The 20,941-nt window shown below is 42.4% G+C and overlaps 1 protein-coding gene across 1 annotated transcript in view; it reads right to left on the bottom strand.

The window, feature by feature from the left end:
* Nucleotides 1–20,941, bottom strand: part of LOC129822723 (dnaJ homolog subfamily C member 13-like) — a 62,672-nt gene that overhangs the window by 35,430 nt on the left and 6,301 nt on the right. The window contains 10 exon segments of the mRNA XM_055881060.1: nt 221–390; nt 471–550; nt 3,270–3,436; nt 3,662–3,753; nt 4,403–4,498; nt 4,690–4,896; nt 5,149–5,349; nt 6,384–6,425; nt 7,486–7,635; nt 7,830–7,905. Of these exon segments, the coding sequence (XP_055737035.1) occupies nt 221–390; nt 471–550; nt 3,270–3,436; nt 3,662–3,753; nt 4,403–4,498; nt 4,690–4,896; nt 5,149–5,349; nt 6,384–6,425; nt 7,486–7,635; nt 7,830–7,905 (1,281 nt within the window).

Genomic DNA, 20,941 nt, shown 5'->3' with positions numbered 1-20,941 from the left:
AACTATCAGTAGGAGAGAGGGGGGCGGAAAGAGAAGGATGGGGAGAATGTAGCAGAGGTGGGGAGAGATGAAGAGAACAATTAGACAGTCAGAGCTTTGAAGGAGGGAGAGAGGGGTAGCGAGAGGAGAAACGTAAAGTCAGGAAGAAATGTTAGCAGTGTGTGTGTGTGTGTGTGTGTGTGTGTGTGTGTGTGTGTGTGTGTGTGTTTTGATGCCTTACTTGGGCAGCTGTGTGAAGGCCTGGAAACCTGCCTTGGAGGCTACGAGGCGTCGGATGGCGTGAAAGTGGCTCTCCAGCTCGACGTTGAGGCCCGGCAGCTCACTCTCCTGGGACAGCAGGGCCAAGATGGCGTTGCTGATCAGCTTCTCCTTGTTCTCTGAAAACAGACCCTGAGAGACGGGCGGAGGAGTGTTAAGGTAGGCCTAACACACTTACAGACACACTCTCCTTGGTAGGCTTGAACACTCACGTCTTGGGTGACTGCATGCAGCACGCCGCTGTAGGAGACGTTAGCGTTGAATCTGAACACTGCGTCTGCAAAGTTTCCATCTGAGAAGGACAGACAGACACTTTGTCAAACTAGTTCTCATCAAGCCTGAAAGTTAAAGCCTGGTCCGACATTACATAAATTAAATGAGCCCGAGCGCGAAAAAGGCAGATTTCTAGAAAACAGTATATTGATTTAAACTGGTGTTGAGAACAATGCGGCGGAGGCGGGCTGAATCTGAGTGAGGAGACGAGGAAACAGCCCCTGGGCACTGGTTCTCAATCCTGGTCCTGGGGACCCAAAGGGGTGCACATTTTTGTTTTTGCCCTAGCACTACACAGCTGATTCAAATGATCAACTCATCATGAGGCTTTGAATCAGGTTTGTAGTGCTAGAGCAAAAATAAAAATGTGCACCCCTTTGGGTCCCCAGGACCAGGTTTAAGAACCCCTGCCCTTGGGCCTACAAAAAGAGCAGAGAGGAAATCTCACCTTAGTTATGATCCACTGAATGACGAAAATATTGAAATAAAGTAGGATAATGTAATTAAAAGGCATGTATCAAATTGTTCCTTAAACTGAAACCCCCAAAGTCATATCCAACTATTATACAAATTTAAATCAATAGTCATATGTGGTCACCTAGATCATTTCAGCACCATTTTGATTGGGACAGCACCATTGTGAATTTTTTTAATTTGTATTAACCCTTATTTTACCAGGTATGTTGACTGAGAACACATTCTCATTTACAGCAATGCCCTGGGGAATAGTTACAGGGAAGAGGGATAAATGAGCCAATTGGAAGCTGATTTTGATAAATCAATCCATGTCAGATTTTTGTTTTCACTGAATCTCCGTTTGGATATTTGGTAGGGATGTCACGATTCATCGCTAAGTATCCGTCCCCGATTCATACGTTTAAGATACTAGAGCATCGGTCTGCAGATCCCAAACCGATCCAAACGTAGCATGCATCGGTCAGAAAAATCGATTCAAATATGACAAATCGCCGTTTCACAATTATATATAATTTGTATATTACATTATTTCTACCTTCAGAAAATACCTCATCTTTTGTGACGACTGATGCGTACTCACCTTCAGTGTCGAAGTAAGCATGTAATGGTGTTGACAGTCATTGATCTACAAGTAATTTTCCATGCCAACCCCAGGCAATATTAGTAGTCTACTGTAGTCAAACTGCGCACTGTGCCCAGCTTCACGCACTGACCAATGCGAAGTACGCGGCCTGATCTTGCACATCAGCACGGTACCTTCAGCTTCAAAGGCAAAAATATATATATAAGATAGTCAGCTTTATAAGTTGAGTGACAACCTATGTATACTTAACACAATTATAAACTCAACATGTAACGTGTTGGTCCCATGTTTCATGAGCTGAAATAAAAGATCCTTGAAAATGTTCCATATGCACAAAAAGCTTGTTTCTCCTTTGCCAAGATAATCCATCCACCTGACAGCTGTGGCATATCAATAGGCTGATTAAACAGCATGATCCTTCCACAGGTGCACATCGCGCTGGGGACAATAAAAGGCCACTTTAAAATGTGCAGTTTTCTCACACAACACAATGCCACAGATGTCAAAAATGTTGAGGGAGCTTGCAATTGGCATGCTAAGTGCAGGAATGTCCACCAGAGCTGTTGCCAGAGAATTGAATGTTCATTTCTTTACCATAAGCTGCTTCCAATGTCGTTTTAAAGAATTTGGCAGTATGTCCAACAGACCTCACAACATGTGACCACGTCAGCCCAAGACCTCCACATCCTGCATCTTCACCAGCTGATGAAACTGATGAGTATTTCTGTCTGTAAATAAAGCCCCTTTGTTGGGAAAAACTCATCCTGATTGGCTGAGCCTGGCTCCCCAGTGGGAGGGTCTGGCTCCCAAATGGGTGGGCCTATGATCTCCCAAGCCCACCCATGGCTACACCCCTGCCCAGTCATGTGAAATCCTTAGATTAGGGCCTCATGAATTTTTTTCAATTGACTGATTTCATTATTTGAACTGTAACTCAGTAAAATCGTTGTAATTGTTGCGTTAATATTTTTGTTCAGTATAATTTGCTTGGTTATTGTTAACTATGCGCGGTTGAAAATATTGTTTTACCAGAATAAAAGTAAACGATCAAAACCATTCGTTTTTGAGATGGGGGTGAAATCCAAAATTATATTGATACATTACTAGCGCAAACACGTAATCTGCAAAAATGAATTAGTGGGCGATGGTGATTTCAGAACCCAAGTGGGGGAGATAAAAAAAATAAAAATAGGCCACATTGCTGCCCCTCCACTAATCTGATAGGGTGGTGCTAGATGCCGTGTCTACCTTATGGCTCAGCTCAGGTACATGTATCATGTACACACACTAAAAATGAGGCTGGGGAATAGTTAGCTAAATTGAGGTGAGTGCTCATGACCATCTTTATTCAAGTTTGCTCATGTATAAGCTGATCAGAACATTTTGCTAGCATGTTATGTAGCTTAAAAAAGTGGATTTTCCTCTTCACTCGCATAGCAGCCCGTCCTTCTCCCGTCCAAAAGCCTACAACTTGTCTGATAATCAATCGATGTGCTTCTCCTGATACTGAGATGCACTGCCTGTCGTGGTCTGTCATATTCATTTGGGCACACCTGAGCGATTGCTATTGGACAAGCTCAGGTAGTACCCCCCCAGTTTAAGTCAGTTTTCTTCCATTTAGTGAATACTGAACACACCCCAGGTCAAAAATCAAACCTGTGATAGGTGTGTCACTCACTAGGGGGTGCTGCCAGAAATTTGAGGTGCAGGCTCTCCACTTCCTCGTCCACGGGCATGCTCATTAGGCCCCAGCGCTGGCCCCGCTGGGTGGGGGCCATCTTCACACACACGTCCCTATTCCCCGACGCACGCACCCCATCCAGCAGGCTGGCCATTAGGGAGTCCCTAAACACACACACACGCATCACATTAAGTCATAAGAGAGAGACAAGGATATGCAGATATGACGCACACACAGACAATATATAAAAAGACAACGATGCAGGACAGGGAATACAGTACAAATGAGCAGGGTGTGAACGGGAACAGATTTAGTGAGCTTAGCCAACAGAAAAGGAAACGGGAGGGCAGATATGACATTTGCCATTATAGAGCTGTTTTGTGCTGTACCTGTCTGTAGAGCAGTACTTCCTGATCTGGCCTCTGATGAACTCTACGGCGAACACCTGGGGGTTCTCCGCATCGCAGATGAGAGCAAACACCTGCACACACACAGTTTACTGCAAATGACACTACCACAACGGTGCTTCGGTGCAATTCACTTGAAAAAGACATGGCATTTAACAGAGCCTGAGGCAGAAGCCAGGTCATAGAAATAGAATCAATAGAAACGACAGTTCTGAAACCCACATAACACATCAAGGAAAATTAGACGTCTACCAATTTGATGGGTCAGCCCCAGTGTTTGTGTGGGTCAGCCCCAGTGTTTGTGTGGGTCAGCCCCAGTGTTTGTGTGGGTCAGCCCCAGTGTTTGTGTGGGTCAGCCCCAGTGTTTGTGTGGGTCAGCCCCAGTGTTTGTGTGGGTCAGCCCCAGTGTTTGTGTGGGTCAGCCCCAGTGTTTGTGTGGGTCAGCCCCAGTGTTTGTGTGGGTCAGCCCCAGTGTTTGTGTGGGTCAGCCCCAGTGTTTGTGTGGGTCAGCCCCAGTGTTTGTGTGGGTCAGCCCCAGTGTTTGTGTGGGTCAGCCCCAGTGTTTGTGTGGGTCAGCCCCAGTGTTTGTGTGGGTCAGCCCCAGTGTTTGTGTGGGTCAGCCCCAGTGTTTGTGTGGGTCAGCCCCAGTGTTTGTGTGGGTCAGCCCCAGTTTTTGTGTGGGTCAGCCCCAGTGTTTGTGTTGGAATTGTAGCAGCCACTCACCTCTCCAAAGGGCTTGATGGTGGCTATGTTGTAGGAGGCTGGGTCTCTCTCCACCAGACATGTCTCTGTCAGGCACAGGATCCTCTTGACGGGCTCCTGCCAGGGACAAACAGCACGGGAGAAGTTAGTCTCAAGTTGATAAGGGCCAGTTGACTACAAAGCACATTTTAATCTCAATGTCCTAACAAAGTCAAAATCTCCTCATAAAAAAAGGTAAACAGGTCAAATAAAAAGGTCATTTATAAATGTCATGGAAGGAACGATGGTGATGGCAGTTAGATTCTGACCGAGTGGCGCGGGGAGACCTTCTGCACCACGAACTCTGCCAGGGAGGTGATGCACTCGTCCGAGCCGTACTTCCCAAGTCGGTCCGTCACAAAGTCCTCGAAGGTCAGCGGGTCCTTACGCAGCCGCAGAGTGATGCCGATGAAGTTTCCCGCGTGCTCAATGGCGCTTTTGATGATCTCGTCCCGATGCTCTGACGCAAACAGGTGCTGAGGGGGTTGGATGGGGCAGATAGAGAAAGGGATGGGGTGGTGGTGAGAGGCATGAGAGGGAAGAGAAAGAGGGATGGGAAGGTGGAAAGAGGGGGATGAGGGAGAGTGTGAGAGTGCAATTAAAACAGTACGTGCGCTAGTCAGTCCTGGACAGTGGAATTTCTCAAGGGAATAAACACATATTTGCACACAGACAATTAAACCTTTAGAGACTAAGAGGCACACACACCCTACCCCCCTGGTACGTACCAGTCGGCTGAAGCCCCCATAGAGGATGCAGAAGCCCCCCTGGTAGTCGTTGAGCTCAGCAAAGCACTCCAAGGAGCGGTAGTCGTAGGAGCACACGACCCGGTTGGTCTGGGAGTCAATCTGGTCGATTCCCCCCGGGGTCACCTCCAGGCTCACAGATTTCCGCGTGTCGCTCCAGTGGTGCTTGTAACAGTTGTAGCGCTGACGGGACACACAAAGTGGACAAAACTGGTCATGGCATCACGGCATAATATAGCTCTGGTTCAGGGTGTCACGTGCAGTTTGGGGAAGGCTCAGCGTCAGCAAGCCACATGTACAGTAACACCCCTGACCAGAGCTAGACATGATAACGCCTAGAGATCTATCAGACATTCAAACGCAAACCAATCAATCAAATTGACAATGTCCGTTTTTTACCCCTCACAACTAATGGATATCTAAAGTGAACCACTATAGAAGACCTTGGTTTAAAAAAAAATATGAAGATAATCCTTGTCTGTGCCTGGCTGCCCTTTTAAAAACATAGAATGTGTCCCAAAATGACACCCTATTCCCAATGTAGTGCACTACTTTTAACCAGGGCCTATAGGGAATAGGGTGCCATTTGAGACGTAACATAGTGCTCCTCTTTGATGAGATCACCAGGAAGTTGTATTGATCTGTGCTGTAGATGAAAGTCACCCTTAAGGGGAGCAGGGGAGTGGCTGCTCTATTCCAACCTCTCTCTCCCAAGGAAATGGGATTGTGCTGATGGAGAACACACAGAGGTTACGTCCCAAATGGTACCCTATTCTCGATTATAGTGCACTACTTTTAAACCAGCGCAAATGGCACTACATTGGGAATAGGGTGCCATTTTGGACGCGGTGTGAGACACTAAATAAAATCCTCGGGGTTCCTGACTGAGTCTGCTAGACCAGCTCAGTGCGGGAGAAAGAGAGAGAGAGGAGACATCCTATTATTATCATCAACTCAGGAAGAACAACAACTAGAGGCTACTCCACTCTGCCCTTCTTCCTCCTCTTTGCTCTACTCAACATGGCCCTGGGGTGTGTGTTTTACTCGTCCCCACGCCCCCCCCCCCCCTCCTTTGATTTGTTCTTATCGCCATTCATTTCTATAGTGTGGTCCTGCATTCTGTAAAGGAGCACTTCATTATTTCGGTTCTCCTTTCACTCGTTTGTTCAGGTCTTCATTCCCTCCCTCTTTTCGCCATTCCCTCAGTCAAGACTTACCCTGCCAGTTATCTTTCCCTCTGAGAAGTCTGTTCTGAATCTCTGCAGAGAGAAAGAGAGACCAGATTAAACATGTATCCACTGTAATCTGGGCCCGTATTCATTATACTTCTCAGTGCTGAATTTAGACCCGTTTTGTCCTCTACATCATAATGAAGAAGACTACGTGACAGGGGCGCTGATCCTACATCAGCACTATTAATGCATCCTGGATAGGTAGAGGATAGAGATATCACCATTTGAATAAGTGTAATTACACATCAGAGATGAGTCAAGTCACTATGCTGGTCTCAAGCTTATGGAAATATCAAACGCAGAGAGAGTCTCTTACACCTTTTCAGAACAATGATTTCATGACAACACATTTTATTTAATGCATGGTGTGTGAGAACCAGCTGTGTCAAGGGACACGAGTGCGAGAATCTTAAGATTTTTGGGGGGGGGACAATGAGCGATTTTGCAGCAATTAATTTGCGCCTTCCCTGCGATTTAGATCTGTTCGTATGTGTGTGTGTGTGTGTGCGCGCGCATTCTTGATAACTTAATTGTGTTTAATGTATATGATGGTGTTTCTAAAGCAACCTACAGTCAGCCACTGTTGCTAATGTGTTGTGAGCATTCTCATGCAAAAATAATGGCTGATACTATACATACTGGTGGTGATTAAAGGGGCAATCTGTGATTCAAACAATGACAAAGCAGTCATCCCAGGTAGCCTAGTGGTTAAGAGTGCTGGGTCAGTAACAAAAAGGTCACTGGTTCAAATCCCGGAGCCGACTAGGTGGATAATCTGTTGATGTGCCCTTCAGCAAGACACTCAACCCTAATTGCTCTGGATAAGAGTGTCTGCTAAACGAGTAAAATGTAATCCCACCACTTTTTGGGGTAAACAGCTGAGGGGTGGGGCTTAAGAAATGTAACCACTCAAATGTATAGATGGGGCTATGGACTGAAGTTATACATTGTTTACAATTAAATGGTTTACAAACAATTGGCTAAAACAAGCTCATATTTTGGGTTCTGATGAGCTAAGGCATCTGAACTAAGCTCCTGTGGTATTTATAAATTATATTCTTCCAGAACCAATCGTGTGTTTTCTCACCAGTGCCTCTGTGAGTAGCTCTGTCCTGTGCTCTGTGGAGAACTTGAGCGTTTCAGACTTCTTGCCGCTGCCCTTGCGGAATGTAAGGTTGAACTCGGTGCCCTGGCCCTTTCCCACCGGGGTGATGCCGCAGATGTCCCCATACGGCCACTGCAGGGCACCACAAAGGAGACAGAGAAAGAGACAAACATGTCACTGAGGCATGTCACATTAACTAAAGCTAAAAATGACAGATCATAGATTAGCATCCAAACGGTGAAAAAGGATATATCGATCACAAGGATAATGGTCACATGACTCAGACGTAGAGACCTAATTAAGGGTTTTAAAATGAGCCCACTGACCTGGTTTGTGACTTCGAGCGTGGCGGGGTTGTACGTGGTAATGCCATGAGTGCCCACAGAGAAGACTCGTTTGTACCTGGAATAGAGAGGAGAGCTCAGTCAGATACCTACCTACACAACATCTGTTATACAGACCTACAGGACATTGAGGGGACTGGGTGGTAGCCTAGCGGTTAAGAGGTTGGGCCAGTAACCGAAAGGTTGCTAGTTCGAATCCCCGAGCTGACTAGGTGAAATCTGTTGATGTGCTCTTGAGCAAGGCACTTAATCCTAACTGCTCCTGTAAGTAGCTCTGGATAAGAGCGTCTGCTAAATGACAAAAAAATGTTTTACACACAATTGAGTTAAGGCATGGACACGTCAGTAGCATTTGCCGGCCAAGAGTACTTAGCACCTCTGAACAGAGTGCCTGATGTACAGTGAGTTCCAAAAGATGTTTTGGCTCTGTACTCCAGCTCTGAGGTTAAAGTGCAGACTGTCAGTTTTGAGTATATTTTCATCCATATCGGGTGAACCATTTAGAAATGAAAGAACTTTTTGTACATAGTTCCCCCCCATTTTAGGGGACCAAAATTCACTTATGTGTTTTAAAGTAGTGTGAAGTATATGGTCTCACATTCATAGCACACAATGACTACATCAAGCTTGTGCTCCACACATTTGTTGGATGCATTTGCTGTTTGTTTTGATTCAGATTATTTTCTGGCCAATAAAAATTAATGGTAAATAATGTATTGTGTCAGTTAAGAACAATTTCTTATTTACAATAACAGCCTACCAAAAGGCCTCCTGCGGGGACTGAGATGAAAAATGAAATAAAAATACTATACTAACTTCTCACCATTACAATAACAGGGGAGGTGGGTATTTTTTGGGGGGTATGATATCTGTGCGTCTAACTTTCTCACTCATCATTATTCACGATTATCCCTAATCATGGTAGCATCCACATTTGTATTTATTATGGATCCCAAGGCAGCAGCTACACTTCCTGAGGTCCAGCTAAATTAAGGCAGTAATACATTTGAAAAACATTACAATACAGTCATAATAGATTTCACTACATACTAAGTGTGTGTGTGCCCTCAGGCCTCTATTCTAGTACCACAGGTCTATGTGTACATGTGCGTATGCTATTGTGTGTTTGTATAGATGTGTCTATGTTTGTGTTGCTTCACAGTCCCAGCTGTTCCATAAGGTGTATTTGATCTGTTTTTTAAATCTAAATTTTACTGCTGGCATGAGTTACATGATGTGGAATAGAGTTCCATATAGTCATGGCTCTATGTCGAACTGTGCGCCTCCCACAGTCTGTTCTGGACTGTGAAGAGACCTCTGGTGGCATGTTTTTTGGGGTATGCATGGGTGTCCGAACTATGTGCAAGTAGTTTAGACAGACAGCTCGGTGCATTCAACATGTCAATACCTCTCACAAATACAAGTAGTGATGCAGTCAATCTCTCCTCCACTTTGAGCCAAGAAAGATTGACATGTATATCATTAATGTTAGCTCTTCGTGTCAATCCAAGGGCCAGCCGTGCTGCCCTGTTCTGAGCCAATTCCAATGTCCCTCTGTGGCACCTGACCACCCAACTGAATTGGCCTGTAGGACCTACTTTGTTTATAGTGCTGTTAAGAATGCAGAGCAGCGCTTTAGACAGACTCCTCCCCACCCTAGCTACTGTTGTATTAATATGTTTTGACTATGACAGTTTACAGTCCAGGGTTACTCCAAGCAGTTTAGTCTCCTCAACTTGCTCAATTTCCACATTATTCATTACAATATTTAGTTGAGGATTAGGGTTAAGTGAATGATTTGTCCTAAAGCATTGTATTTGGGACTTATTTATTCCTTGTCACCCATTCTGAAACTAACTGCAGCTCTTTAAGTGTTGCTGTCATTTCAGTCGCTGTGGTAGCTGACGTGTATAGTGTTGAGGCATCCGCATACATAGACACACTGGCTTTACTCAAAGGCATGTTGTTAGTAAAGATGGAAAAAAGGGGCCTAGACAGCTGCCCTGGGGAATTCCTGATTCTAACTGGATTTTGATGTAGAGGCTTCCATTAAAGAATACCCTCTGTGTTCTGTTAGACAGGTAACTCTATCCATAATATAGCAGGGGGTGTACAGCCATAACAGACTCACAGGCTCATCAATAATGTCAAACGCCGCACTAAAGTCTAACAAAATCAGCCCCCACAACCTTTTCATCCTCGATTTCTCTCAGCCAATCAGCACAGTAAGTGCTGTGCTTTTTGAATTTATGTAGAAGTGTTTAGAAACATATTCTATTGTTATTTACAATAGAAGTGACTCCAAAATACATTATTTATCATTCATTTCTATTGGGCACATAATCTGAAACACAACCAAAACAAACAGCAAATGCATCCAACAAATGTGTAGTGTTCCAAGCTTGATGTTGCCGGGTCATTGTGTGCTATGAATATATGACCAGATACTTTTATACACATAAGTGAATGTCACAATACTTTTGGTCCCCTAAAATGGGGGAACTATGTACAAAAAGTGCCGTCTAAACTATTCACCCGATATGGATGAAAATACCCTAAACTTGAACCCCATATTCATTCTACAGCCAAAACAACAACAAGTTAGCTCACTGTAATTTGCTAACCGAGTGCAAACCAATTTAGAAACAGCAGAAAATGTTGGCAGTCCGATGCCTACCAGCAGGTGTTCCCTAAAAACAAACTGCGTCAAACAAACTCTGAACGAATGTCAAAGGCAGACCATCATTCAGTGCGATGCGGTTTCTCCTGTAGGGGCAATCTATTCCATACACAGCGCCATAATTTACAGTAAATGACCTGGTCAAAAGTAGTGCACTATATAGAGAATAGGGTTCCATTTGCAACTTAGGGTAGCTCAACATTCAGTAAAGAAATTGAGTGTGGACTGTGGAGTACTGCAGTGAGGGTGGTGGACCTGAATTGCTTTGCTGCTGTATCCTAAGTGGTGGCATATCTGAAGTGAGAGGTTAGCCAAGCATTGGCTCGGCTGGTGGACCCTGGTCAAAAGTACTGCACTATAAACGGAATACGCCGTTATTTGAGAAGCTGCCCAAGTATCAAGCCACAACAAGACCTCTAAGCAAAACCTAGGATGTAGCCTACATGCACCTTAACCTAAATGCTACGCTACAGCTCTTGGGCACCGAAACTGAAGGAATAAGAGCAGAGAGCTCTGAAATAAAAAATTGAGCCAAGATTCTATAACAACATCCTGTCCACAACTTTGCATCTGAACTAAACATGCATAAAACTAAACCAAGCTGATGTCAGGTGCCAGGCTCAGATGTTGTTAAGCTAACCCCCAAAAGGACTTATTTCCTGGGATGTTCCATTGGACAAAGTGAATGATTGGGATTATTTTTCGGCCACCTTCCAACATGCTGCTAACCACGCTGATGCCTTTAAAAATGTGCTGAATGTGTGATTGGCAATGAGGCAACCGATTCAGTAACTGACTTGATGATGGGAATGAAAAGATGGAGTCAACACAGGAAGGGCGGACCGGCGTTATGACAACATTCGTGCAACATTCCTTATTCTGCGTATCAAAGTGACTACGATCACGTAGGCCCTACATTTTCAAATACTGAAATATTAGGCTATTTCGTCGTATTATAATCTCTACCTACACACATTTATCAACATTTAGGCCCTGGGATATTCTCATAAGAAGAGTGGGTCACACTTGAAGACCCTGGCGTCTGATCAATAGATGACGGGAGAGTGGGAGCTGTGTTTGTGAGCTGAAAGGAGCACTTTCGGCACCTCCCAGTCACTGTTCTCTTCAACACAAAACATTGGCGCACGCACACACAGAGACAAATACACATATAAAAGACACAGATCTTCACTACGTTCAGACAAACAGAAAGTGGCTTAAATAGACAATCACAGTCGTTGGCCATTCGCTCCAAAACACCTTGAAAGACCTTTGATCCACGCCTGAGTGTGTCCAGATATCAGTGATAGAAATACAGGGGTAGAAGGGACATTGAGAGTAATCAGTCAACGTTTGGGTGGAATCTACAGTCTCTGCATCCCAGTAGCAGAGTCTACCTCCCTCTCCTCCTCCATCCTTATGCAAGCACATAGTTTCCCTTTCATCCTACCCCGAGCCAACTCCACCCTCCCTCACTCGCTCTCCCCCCCTCTCAGCTCTAAGTGCAGGGCCCCTGCTCTGCTATGAGGGCACCCCTCTACATGCAGCCTTTGTCCTTGCTGCTCAGTGGCTGGGCCTAGTCACACGACTGGTTAATTATTCATCCTCTGTGACCTGTACTCTCCAGACAGATAAAGGCACTCACCCAGACCAGTCTAAGCACGGAACAGCCCAGCACATACTGTCGTAGCTAGGGCCAGCAGTTTTTCCTGACCATATGACCTGACAGTCTATAATCCGGGCCCAGAGTAACTAGGCCCCCCCCCCCAAGTTTTTTTCTGGGCAGGTCACATGGTCAGGAAAAACTCTACATAACCTCTGACCCATGTAGGCTATGGCTATGAAAAGTAGAGGGCAGGGCTGGCTATGCTACTCCTCACAACAATAACAGTCATTATAAATCAAATGAAATTTTATTTGTCACATACACATGGTTAGCAGATGTTAATGCGAGTGTAGCCAAATGCTTCTAGTTCCGACAATGCAGTAATAACCAACGAGTAAGCTAACCTAACAATTCCACAACTACTACCGTATACACACACGTGTAAAGGGATAAAGAATATGTACATAAAGATATATGAATGAGTGATGGTACAGAACGGCATAGGCAAGATGCAGTAGATGGTACCGAGTACAGTATATACATATGATATGAGTAATGTAGGGTATGTAAACATAAAAGCTCATAGTTTAAAGTGGCTAGTGATACATGTATTACATAAAGATGGCAAGAAGCAGTAGATGATATAGAATACTGTATATACATATACATTATATTAAGTGGCATTGTTTAAAGTGGCTAGTGACACATTTTTGATAAATGTCCATCAATTTCCATTATTAAAGTGAGCTGGAGTTGAGTCAGTATGTTGGCATACAGGCAATCCCTCCATGACCTCAGAGAGTGCTTTACATCATCATAAAGACACTGCTATCACATTTCATACGAGTGTTATTGGAAGCAGTGGAACATCTAATTGGCAGGGGGTGATTTCCATGTAAAAAGCCCCATGAGCACCAACATGTGAAATTCATAGGAGCATATGAAAATTGGGTGTCAAATGAAAGCCAAGAGTCAATATTTTTGAGAAATTAATACATATTTTGAAACCATTTTCCATCCTAAAAATGTGGAATAAGCAAAGGCTTTGATTTCTGGTCAAACAGGAAAGGGGTCTTAGAAAACAATCAATCAGGAAAAGTCTTAAGGTATTAGAAATACATCAAAAAACAATAATGTTGAAGTAAAGACCCCTGCCAACTAATATCTCTTATATTTAGTGTGAGAAATGTAATGCCTTGAAATTCCATTACCAAAAACCCACATATCTTTAAAATATTTTCACATTTCTCAGAAGTAACAAGGTAGACATATACACACACTCACACATATTAGTGTTTTTAGAGATAATAATTCATCAACATAATTGGTAAGTGATTAAAACTCGAAATCCTGTCACCAAATCAGTAACGGGATTTCTGCAATTGAATTGACTACAATGGGAAATCGCAAACCACAGTTGGGTTCACAAGTTTGGACAACACAGTACACAGAAAAGTAGAGTACAGTACACACTAGATTTGAGTACACCAACTCTACGTTCCAAACTTGTGAAACAGACGTTTATGATTGATTCAGATTTGGTCCCGTTTTGGGGGCAGAGTACATTAAAATAAAAAGTCAGTGAGTAGAATAATATCCAAATAAACAAAAAGGAGGATATTGCATATTTCTACCTTTGTGTATCTATTTTAGGATACATCACCATGAAGAGAATGATGTTCATATTTCATAATTATGCATTTCTGTGTAGTATAGACCAGGGACACGACTAAATTATGTTACTGGGTGCAAATCCACTTTACTTCCTGTAGTTCAATAACCAAAATAGATTTTTTCAAAGGCAACGTGTCATGTCATAGCTGACACCCCATTCTTTCTGCAGACATCATTGAATCTTAATTCGGAGCAGATATTTATTTAAAAAATAAAAAATAAAAAAAAGAAACACTTGGACACAAACTGCAGGAGATTTTTCCAAAATTCTGTTACCAAATTTAGCATCTGCACAGTTCGTCCATTAAATGTGTTTTTGTGAAATGTTGTGTGTAAATTGTTAAAAGTAGTCCTTGTGCATGGAGTAATGTTCGTTAAACTTTGAAATCAGTGGTTTTTGTTTGGCATACATTTTAGATTAGGCACAGAGGCCTAATGCAAAGCAAGGCAGTGATAAGCACTAAGGCACTTGGGTATTTTGTCTACAGCTGGAAAATCTATTGTCTACAGACAGCTAGACTTTGGTACATGATGTACACACAAGCACACAGTGAAAGAGTCTTTCCATTGACTGAATCAAATTGTCTCTTCCCTCAACAATTCCTCAGTATTGTCTGGGACAGAGGAGGTAGGCAGTACTGTGGGGGGGGGGGGGGGTATTTGGTAGATGATGTTACCAGGGTGTAATAGAGATGAAGGTTAAAAGGGAGTTTATGTGGAGAGAAAGCACAAGACGCAGTGTTAGCGATGCATACTACAGCCCTAACCACAGGACACCGCAGGGTAAATCCATTTGAATTCTATCACTTCTTGAAAGCATCACTTTTGATTTAAACAAAACTTTTCATACATGTTTGCCCAAAGAAGAAGTGGTCAGAAAGTGACATCAGGAGATAAAAGGTGCTCAAAGTTGACCCATTTCGCATAATCTACCATACGACGCGACATCCATGTCTTCATCACTGGAAAAGATAAATGGTCGAGTTTGATATGATTTTAAAGCTTACAAACAGGGATGTCAAAATATGTTATTTCCAGGAAAAAAACGTGACGAAAATGTTACATTTTTAAACTACAGTCAATCTAAAAACGGTCAACTCCGATTCAATTGGAATGTCTATTCTATCATCTATATTTCTATGGAGGATTGACAGTTTAAATTTTAAACAGATATTCCCAGTCAAGTCAACATTCTCTGATGTGACGTGTGGACCCCGAACCATCTTTGTGGTACCATTTGAAAGTTGAAATGTTTTACATGACAGAATTAAAAAGTAATTTTGGACTGATAGTTTCAACAACAAAAAAGTTATGTCTAAAAGATCAGAGCAACCTTGAGGGAATCTTATTTGAGTCAGAAAAGGATGTTCATATGATCGGTAAGATATACAAAACCTTGCCCAGAGCATATCCAACTGACAATCTCTTAGAAAAAAAGATAAACTATTGGAACTAAGAATTAAAAATAACTGATACAAGGGGGAAGTTGGAGTGTAACTGATGAAATTACAGTTAACGAAAATGTACACTTAATCCAGTATAAATGAATGTATAAAATGTATTATACAAGAGACAAAATTCGCAAATTCTACAGCACAACGGCAGAGTCATGTCTCAAGTGTAAAACTAATAATGACTAAATAATTCATGCTTTCTGGGAATGCTATGAAGTCCGGAAGTTGTGGGCAGAGCTAGAAAGTCAGAAGTATTACAATGTCAAATTACTTTTAATCCGTCGGTCTGCATAATTCAAGATAGGGCTGGGCGATATGAAGATATGTCATGTGACGATAGACAATCTTTTTTTTTTTTTTTTTTTTTTTTAAACATAGCCCATCTATAATTTAGCCCAAACAACTACCTTTTTCCCTACTGCATTTATTTAGCTCCTTTTGACCCCATTATTTCTCTCTACTTTGCACATTCTTCCACTGCAAATCATTCCAGTGTTTTACTTGCTATATTGTATTTACTTCGCCACCATGGCCTTTTTTTTTGCCTTCACCTCCCTTATCTCACATTGTATATAGACTTATTTTTCTACTGTATTATTGACTGTATGTTTGTTTTACTCCATGTGTAACTCTGTGTTGTTGTATGTGTCGAACTGCTTTGCTTTATCTTGGCCAGGCCGCAACTGTAAATGAGAACTTGTTCTAAACTTGCCTACCTGGTTAAATAAAGGTTAAATAAATAAATAAATAAATAAAACATCACCGGCAACAACATCGCCTATGGGCACAAACCCACCGTCGCTGGACTAAACAGGACTGGCAAAAAGTACTCTTCTCTGACGAGTCGCGGTTGTCTCACCATGGGGTGATGGTCGGATTCATGTTTATTGTCGAAGGAATGGTGGAATACACCCTAGGCCTGTACTCTGGAGCAGGATCGATTTGGAGGTGGAGGGTCCGTCATGGTCTGGGGCGGTGTGTCACAGCATCATCGGACTGAGCTTGTTGTCAGGGCAGGCAATCTCAACGCTGTGCGTTACATGGAAGACATCCTCCTCCCTCATGTGGTACCCTTCCTGCAGGCTCATCCTGGAATCCAGCATGACAATGCCACCAGCCATACTGCTCGTTCTGTGCGTGATTTCCTGCAAGACAGGAATGTCAGTGTTCTGCCATGGCCAGCGAAGAGCCCAGATCTCAATCCCATTGAGCACGTCTGGAACCTGTTGGATCGGAGGGTGAGGGCTAAGGCTATTCCCGCCAGAAATGTCAGAGAACTTGCAGGTGCCTTGGTGGAAGAGTGGGTTAACATCTCACAGCAAGAACTGACAAATCTGGTGCAGTCCATGAGGAGATGCACTTCAGTACTTAATGCAGCTGGTGGCCACACCAGATACTGACTGTTACTTTTGATTTTGAACCCCCCCTTTGTTCAGGGACACATATTTCTGTTAGTCACATGCCTGTGGCACTTGTTCAGTTTATGTCTCAGTTGTTGAATCTCATGTTAATACAAATATTTACACATGTTAAGTTTGCTGAAAATAAACACAGTTGACAGTGAGAGGACGTTTCTTTTTTTTGCTGAGTTCGGTTTATATTAGGCCTATATTTATTTTGTTTGCAACTATATTTGAAGAGTTCTCTATTTACCTTTTTAGATGTTATACATTATTTTATATTTTGCTAAATGCTTTATTGAAAATGTGCAAAAATATTCTAAATAAAAGGAGAAAAAATCAAATATGAGTAAGTACCTTTCATTTGTTGAGTATAATTCAAAATGTTATAAATACATTTTTTTTTTTTTTTTTTTTTTAAATAGGGCTTCGCATGTGGTCATCGTGCTATATCGTGATATGTATCGTTATCGGGATATGAGATTTTGGCCATATCGCCCAGCCCTAATTCAAGACATGGCATATGGGAGTGTAGTGAGATACCCAATGGGCTGGACGATTCTCTTCTCATCTCTCATCTTGAAAAACCTAAAATCAAGCAATCCGCCATCATTAACACAATGTAAAAATCGAATGATTTATTATTGAAATAGCATGGGCGACCGAGAAAAATGTATTGATACAAGTGGCAAACAATAATGCAGGCACTAGGGATGGGGGAGTGAGCATGCGGATCTGGGCAGGTGAGGTGTAGACATTGTTTGTGTGTATCTGTAAGATGTATACATTTTATATAGAGTAAAACAAAACAAAAAAATACAGCTAAAACCTGACACCCACCCTGTACTCAAGAGCATGTTGTGTCAGATGGCAGGCACAAAATAAAAACCTTAGATGATGTAAAATAGGGTCTAAGCTACAGCATATGTGAATATGAAAAAGATTTGAGTTAGCGTGTGCTTTTGATAATTGACATTAAAGCTGAAAAGTAAGCTTTTAAATTATATCAAATTTTAAACATTTATCTTTTCAAGTGAGAAAAACGTGGATGTCTCATGTTATGGTGGGGTATCTCTTGAATATTTAGGTATTTGGGTCAAAAAAAGACACTTATACAAATGGGCAAATATGTATCGAAGGTTTCGTTCAAATCTAAAGCGATGCTGTCAAAAAGTGATTGAATTCAAATGAATTTACCCAGCAGAAAAGCCTGTGAGAAACTGACTACATCTTCATTGATCTATAGGCTACCTGTCATAGTCATCACTCCACCGCACTGTGCAAACTTTGGGGTTTTGCTTTCCTTTACCAGTCTCAGATTTCAGACTAACGCATCACATTACGTAACTTCCTTCTTGAGTCTACTGGACAGCTTGGTACAACTGCCTCTCTTGCGCAGCTCAAACATCTCTAATGGTAAAAATCAAGCCTAAACTAATCCAAATCATTAGGCTTGATGTAACAATGTGCAACACGCCAAACATTTAGTCAACATGCTAGCGCTAGGCAAATCCAATAGCCCTCAAAACTGAAACGGACAAAATCACAGCTCGACATTCAGGGCTGCCGAGCTCACCCAGCAATATCTGCCGAGCTCACCCGGCCAGTTAATCAAGCCTTCATATGGGTGGCCCGCTTTGGTCAGTACATTTTCAAACTCCAAAACAGAAGGGGGGGAAAATCTATTTTTTTTATTTATTTTAAGTATGTGAAATGTCTGAATAATAGTTGAGAGAATTATTTATTTCAGCTTTGATTACTTTCATCCCATTCCCAGTGGGTCAGAAGTTAACATACACTCAATTAGTATTTGGTAGCAATGCCTTTAAATTGTTTACCTTGGGTCAAATGTTTCAGGTAGCCTTCCACAAGCTTCCCACAACAAGTTGGGTGAATTTTGGCCCATTCCTCCTGACAGAGCTGGTGTAACTGAGTCAGGTTTGTATGCCTCCTTGCTCACACACGCTTTTTCAGTTCTGCCCAGAAATGTTCTATAGGATTTGGGTCAGGGCTTTGTGATGGCCACTCCAATACCTTGACTTTGTTGTCCTTAAGCCATTTTGCCACAACTTTGAAAGTCTGCTTGGGGTCATTGTCCATTTGGAAGCCTCATTTGCAACCAAGCTTTAACTTCCTGACTGATGTCTTGAGATGTTGCTTCAATATATCCACAATTTTCCTCCCTCATGATGCCATCTATTTTGTGAAGTGCACCAGTCCCTCCTGCAGCAAAGCACCCCCATAACATGATGCTGCCACCCCCATGCTTCACGGTTGGGATGGTGTTCTTTGGCTTACAAGCCTCACCCTTTTTCCTCCAAACATATCGATGGTCATTATGTCCAAACAGTTCTATTTTTGTTTCATCAGACCAGAGGACATTTCTCCAAAAAGTACAATTTTTGTCCCCATGTGCAGTTGCTAACCGTAGTCTGTTTTTTTTTTGTTTTTTTAAATGGAGATTTTAGAGCAGTGGCTTCTTCCTTGCTGAGCGGCCTTTCAGGTTGTGTCGATATAGGACTTGTTTTACTTTTGTACCCATCTCCTACCAGCATCTTCACAAGGTCCTTTGCTGTTCTGGGATTGATTTGCACTTTTCGCAAAGTAGATTAATCTCTAGGAGACAGAACGAGTCTCCTTTCTGAGCGGTATGACGGCTGCGTGGTCCCGTGGTGTTTATACTTGCGTACTATTGTTTGTACAGATGAAATTGCTCCCAAGTATGAACCAGACTTGTGGAGGGCTACATTTTTTTTTTCTTAGGTCTTGGCTGATTTCTTTTGATTTTCTCTTGATGTCAAGCAAAGAGGCACTGAGTTTGACGGTAGGCCTTGAAATACGTCCACAGGTACACCTATTGACTCAAATTATTTATTCGATTTATTGCCTACCTCATGCCTTTTGCACACATTGTATATAGATTCTCTTTTTTCTACCATGTTATTGACTTGTCTATTGTTTACTCCATGTGTAACTGTGTTGTTGTCTGTTCACACTGCTATGCTTTATCTTGGCCAGGTCGCAGTTGCAAATGAGAACTTGTTCTCAACTAGCCTACCTGGTTAAATAAAGGTGAAATAAAAAAAATAAAAAATGATGTCAAGTAGCCTATCAGAAGCTTCTAAAGCCATGACAACATTTTCTGGAATTTTCCAAGCTGTTTAAAGGCACAGTCAACTTAGTGTATGTAAACAATTAACCAGCATGGCTACCACAGCATTCTGCAGCGACACGCCATCCCATCTGGTTTGGGCTTAGTAGGACTATCATTTGTTTTTCAACAGGACAATGACCCACGCACCATCAGGCTGTGTAATCAGCCAACAAGTGCTCAGCACATGTTGGAACTCCTTCAAGACTGTTGGAAAATAATTCCAGGTGAAGCTGGTTGAGAGAAAGCTTTGCACACTCTTGGCAGTCTTCAAGGCAAAGGGTGGCTATGTGAAGAATCTCAAATATAAACACGTTTGGCTACTACATGATTCCATGTGTGTTATTTCATAGTTTTGATGTCTTCACTATTATTCTACAATGTACAAAATAGTATAAATAAAGAAAAGCCCTTGAATGAGTAGGTGTTTGGAAACTTTTGACTGGTAGTAGGGTGCAGCTGAGAAAGCTGCAAGGGACCTTGTTTCGGCCATATGCTCCAAAGGGAGCAAAGAGGAGAAACATTAGGTAATAAACCAAACCCTTCTTTCTTGGCCTCCCACTCCAAACACGTCACCCCAGGTCCCTGCAGGACACATCGAGGCATTAGCAGGAAGCAGCCCTCAACCCTCCCCTTCCTGTGGCCATAGCTAATCTACTCTTTAGCACGGCTGCTATAGTTACCTCAGTCAATGGCTGGCTTAATAGGACAAAGCCATTTAGGAAGAATGTATCGGTAACGTGATCCTGTTGTCTAATGCCCAATGCCTCAGGTATCACTTCTATTGAAGCCTACCAGAGAAACAGGAAGGGAACAGTTTGTTTAGTAACATTTGTTTGCCCTTTCTAAGGTATAAAAGAAGCCATTGATTCATGAACTCATTGCTACCATTCAGCTGTATTCAGCTGCAGTGTGAAAATTATAACAAATGAGTGCAGGAAATGCAGAAATTGACAAATGCTGCATTTTTTTAGGGGGTTAGATTGAAAAGCATAAAACAAATCAGAATGGAGAAAGCCTCATTGAAATCACTTATAATTAATTTGTTGCCACCCTAGGGTCATGAACTACTCAAAGCATATTTAGAACTTTTATTATTCAAAATCACAAAATATTGTAAAAAAAATTG

The sequence above is a fragment of the Salvelinus fontinalis genome, chromosome 25 (assembly GCF_029448725.1).
Source record: "Salvelinus fontinalis isolate EN_2023a chromosome 25, ASM2944872v1, whole genome shotgun sequence".
Classification (NCBI taxonomy): Eukaryota; Metazoa; Chordata; class Actinopteri; order Salmoniformes; family Salmonidae; genus Salvelinus; species Salvelinus fontinalis.
Note: the sequence above shows the minus strand (reverse complement) of the source record. Positions and strands in the feature narration are given on the sequence as shown.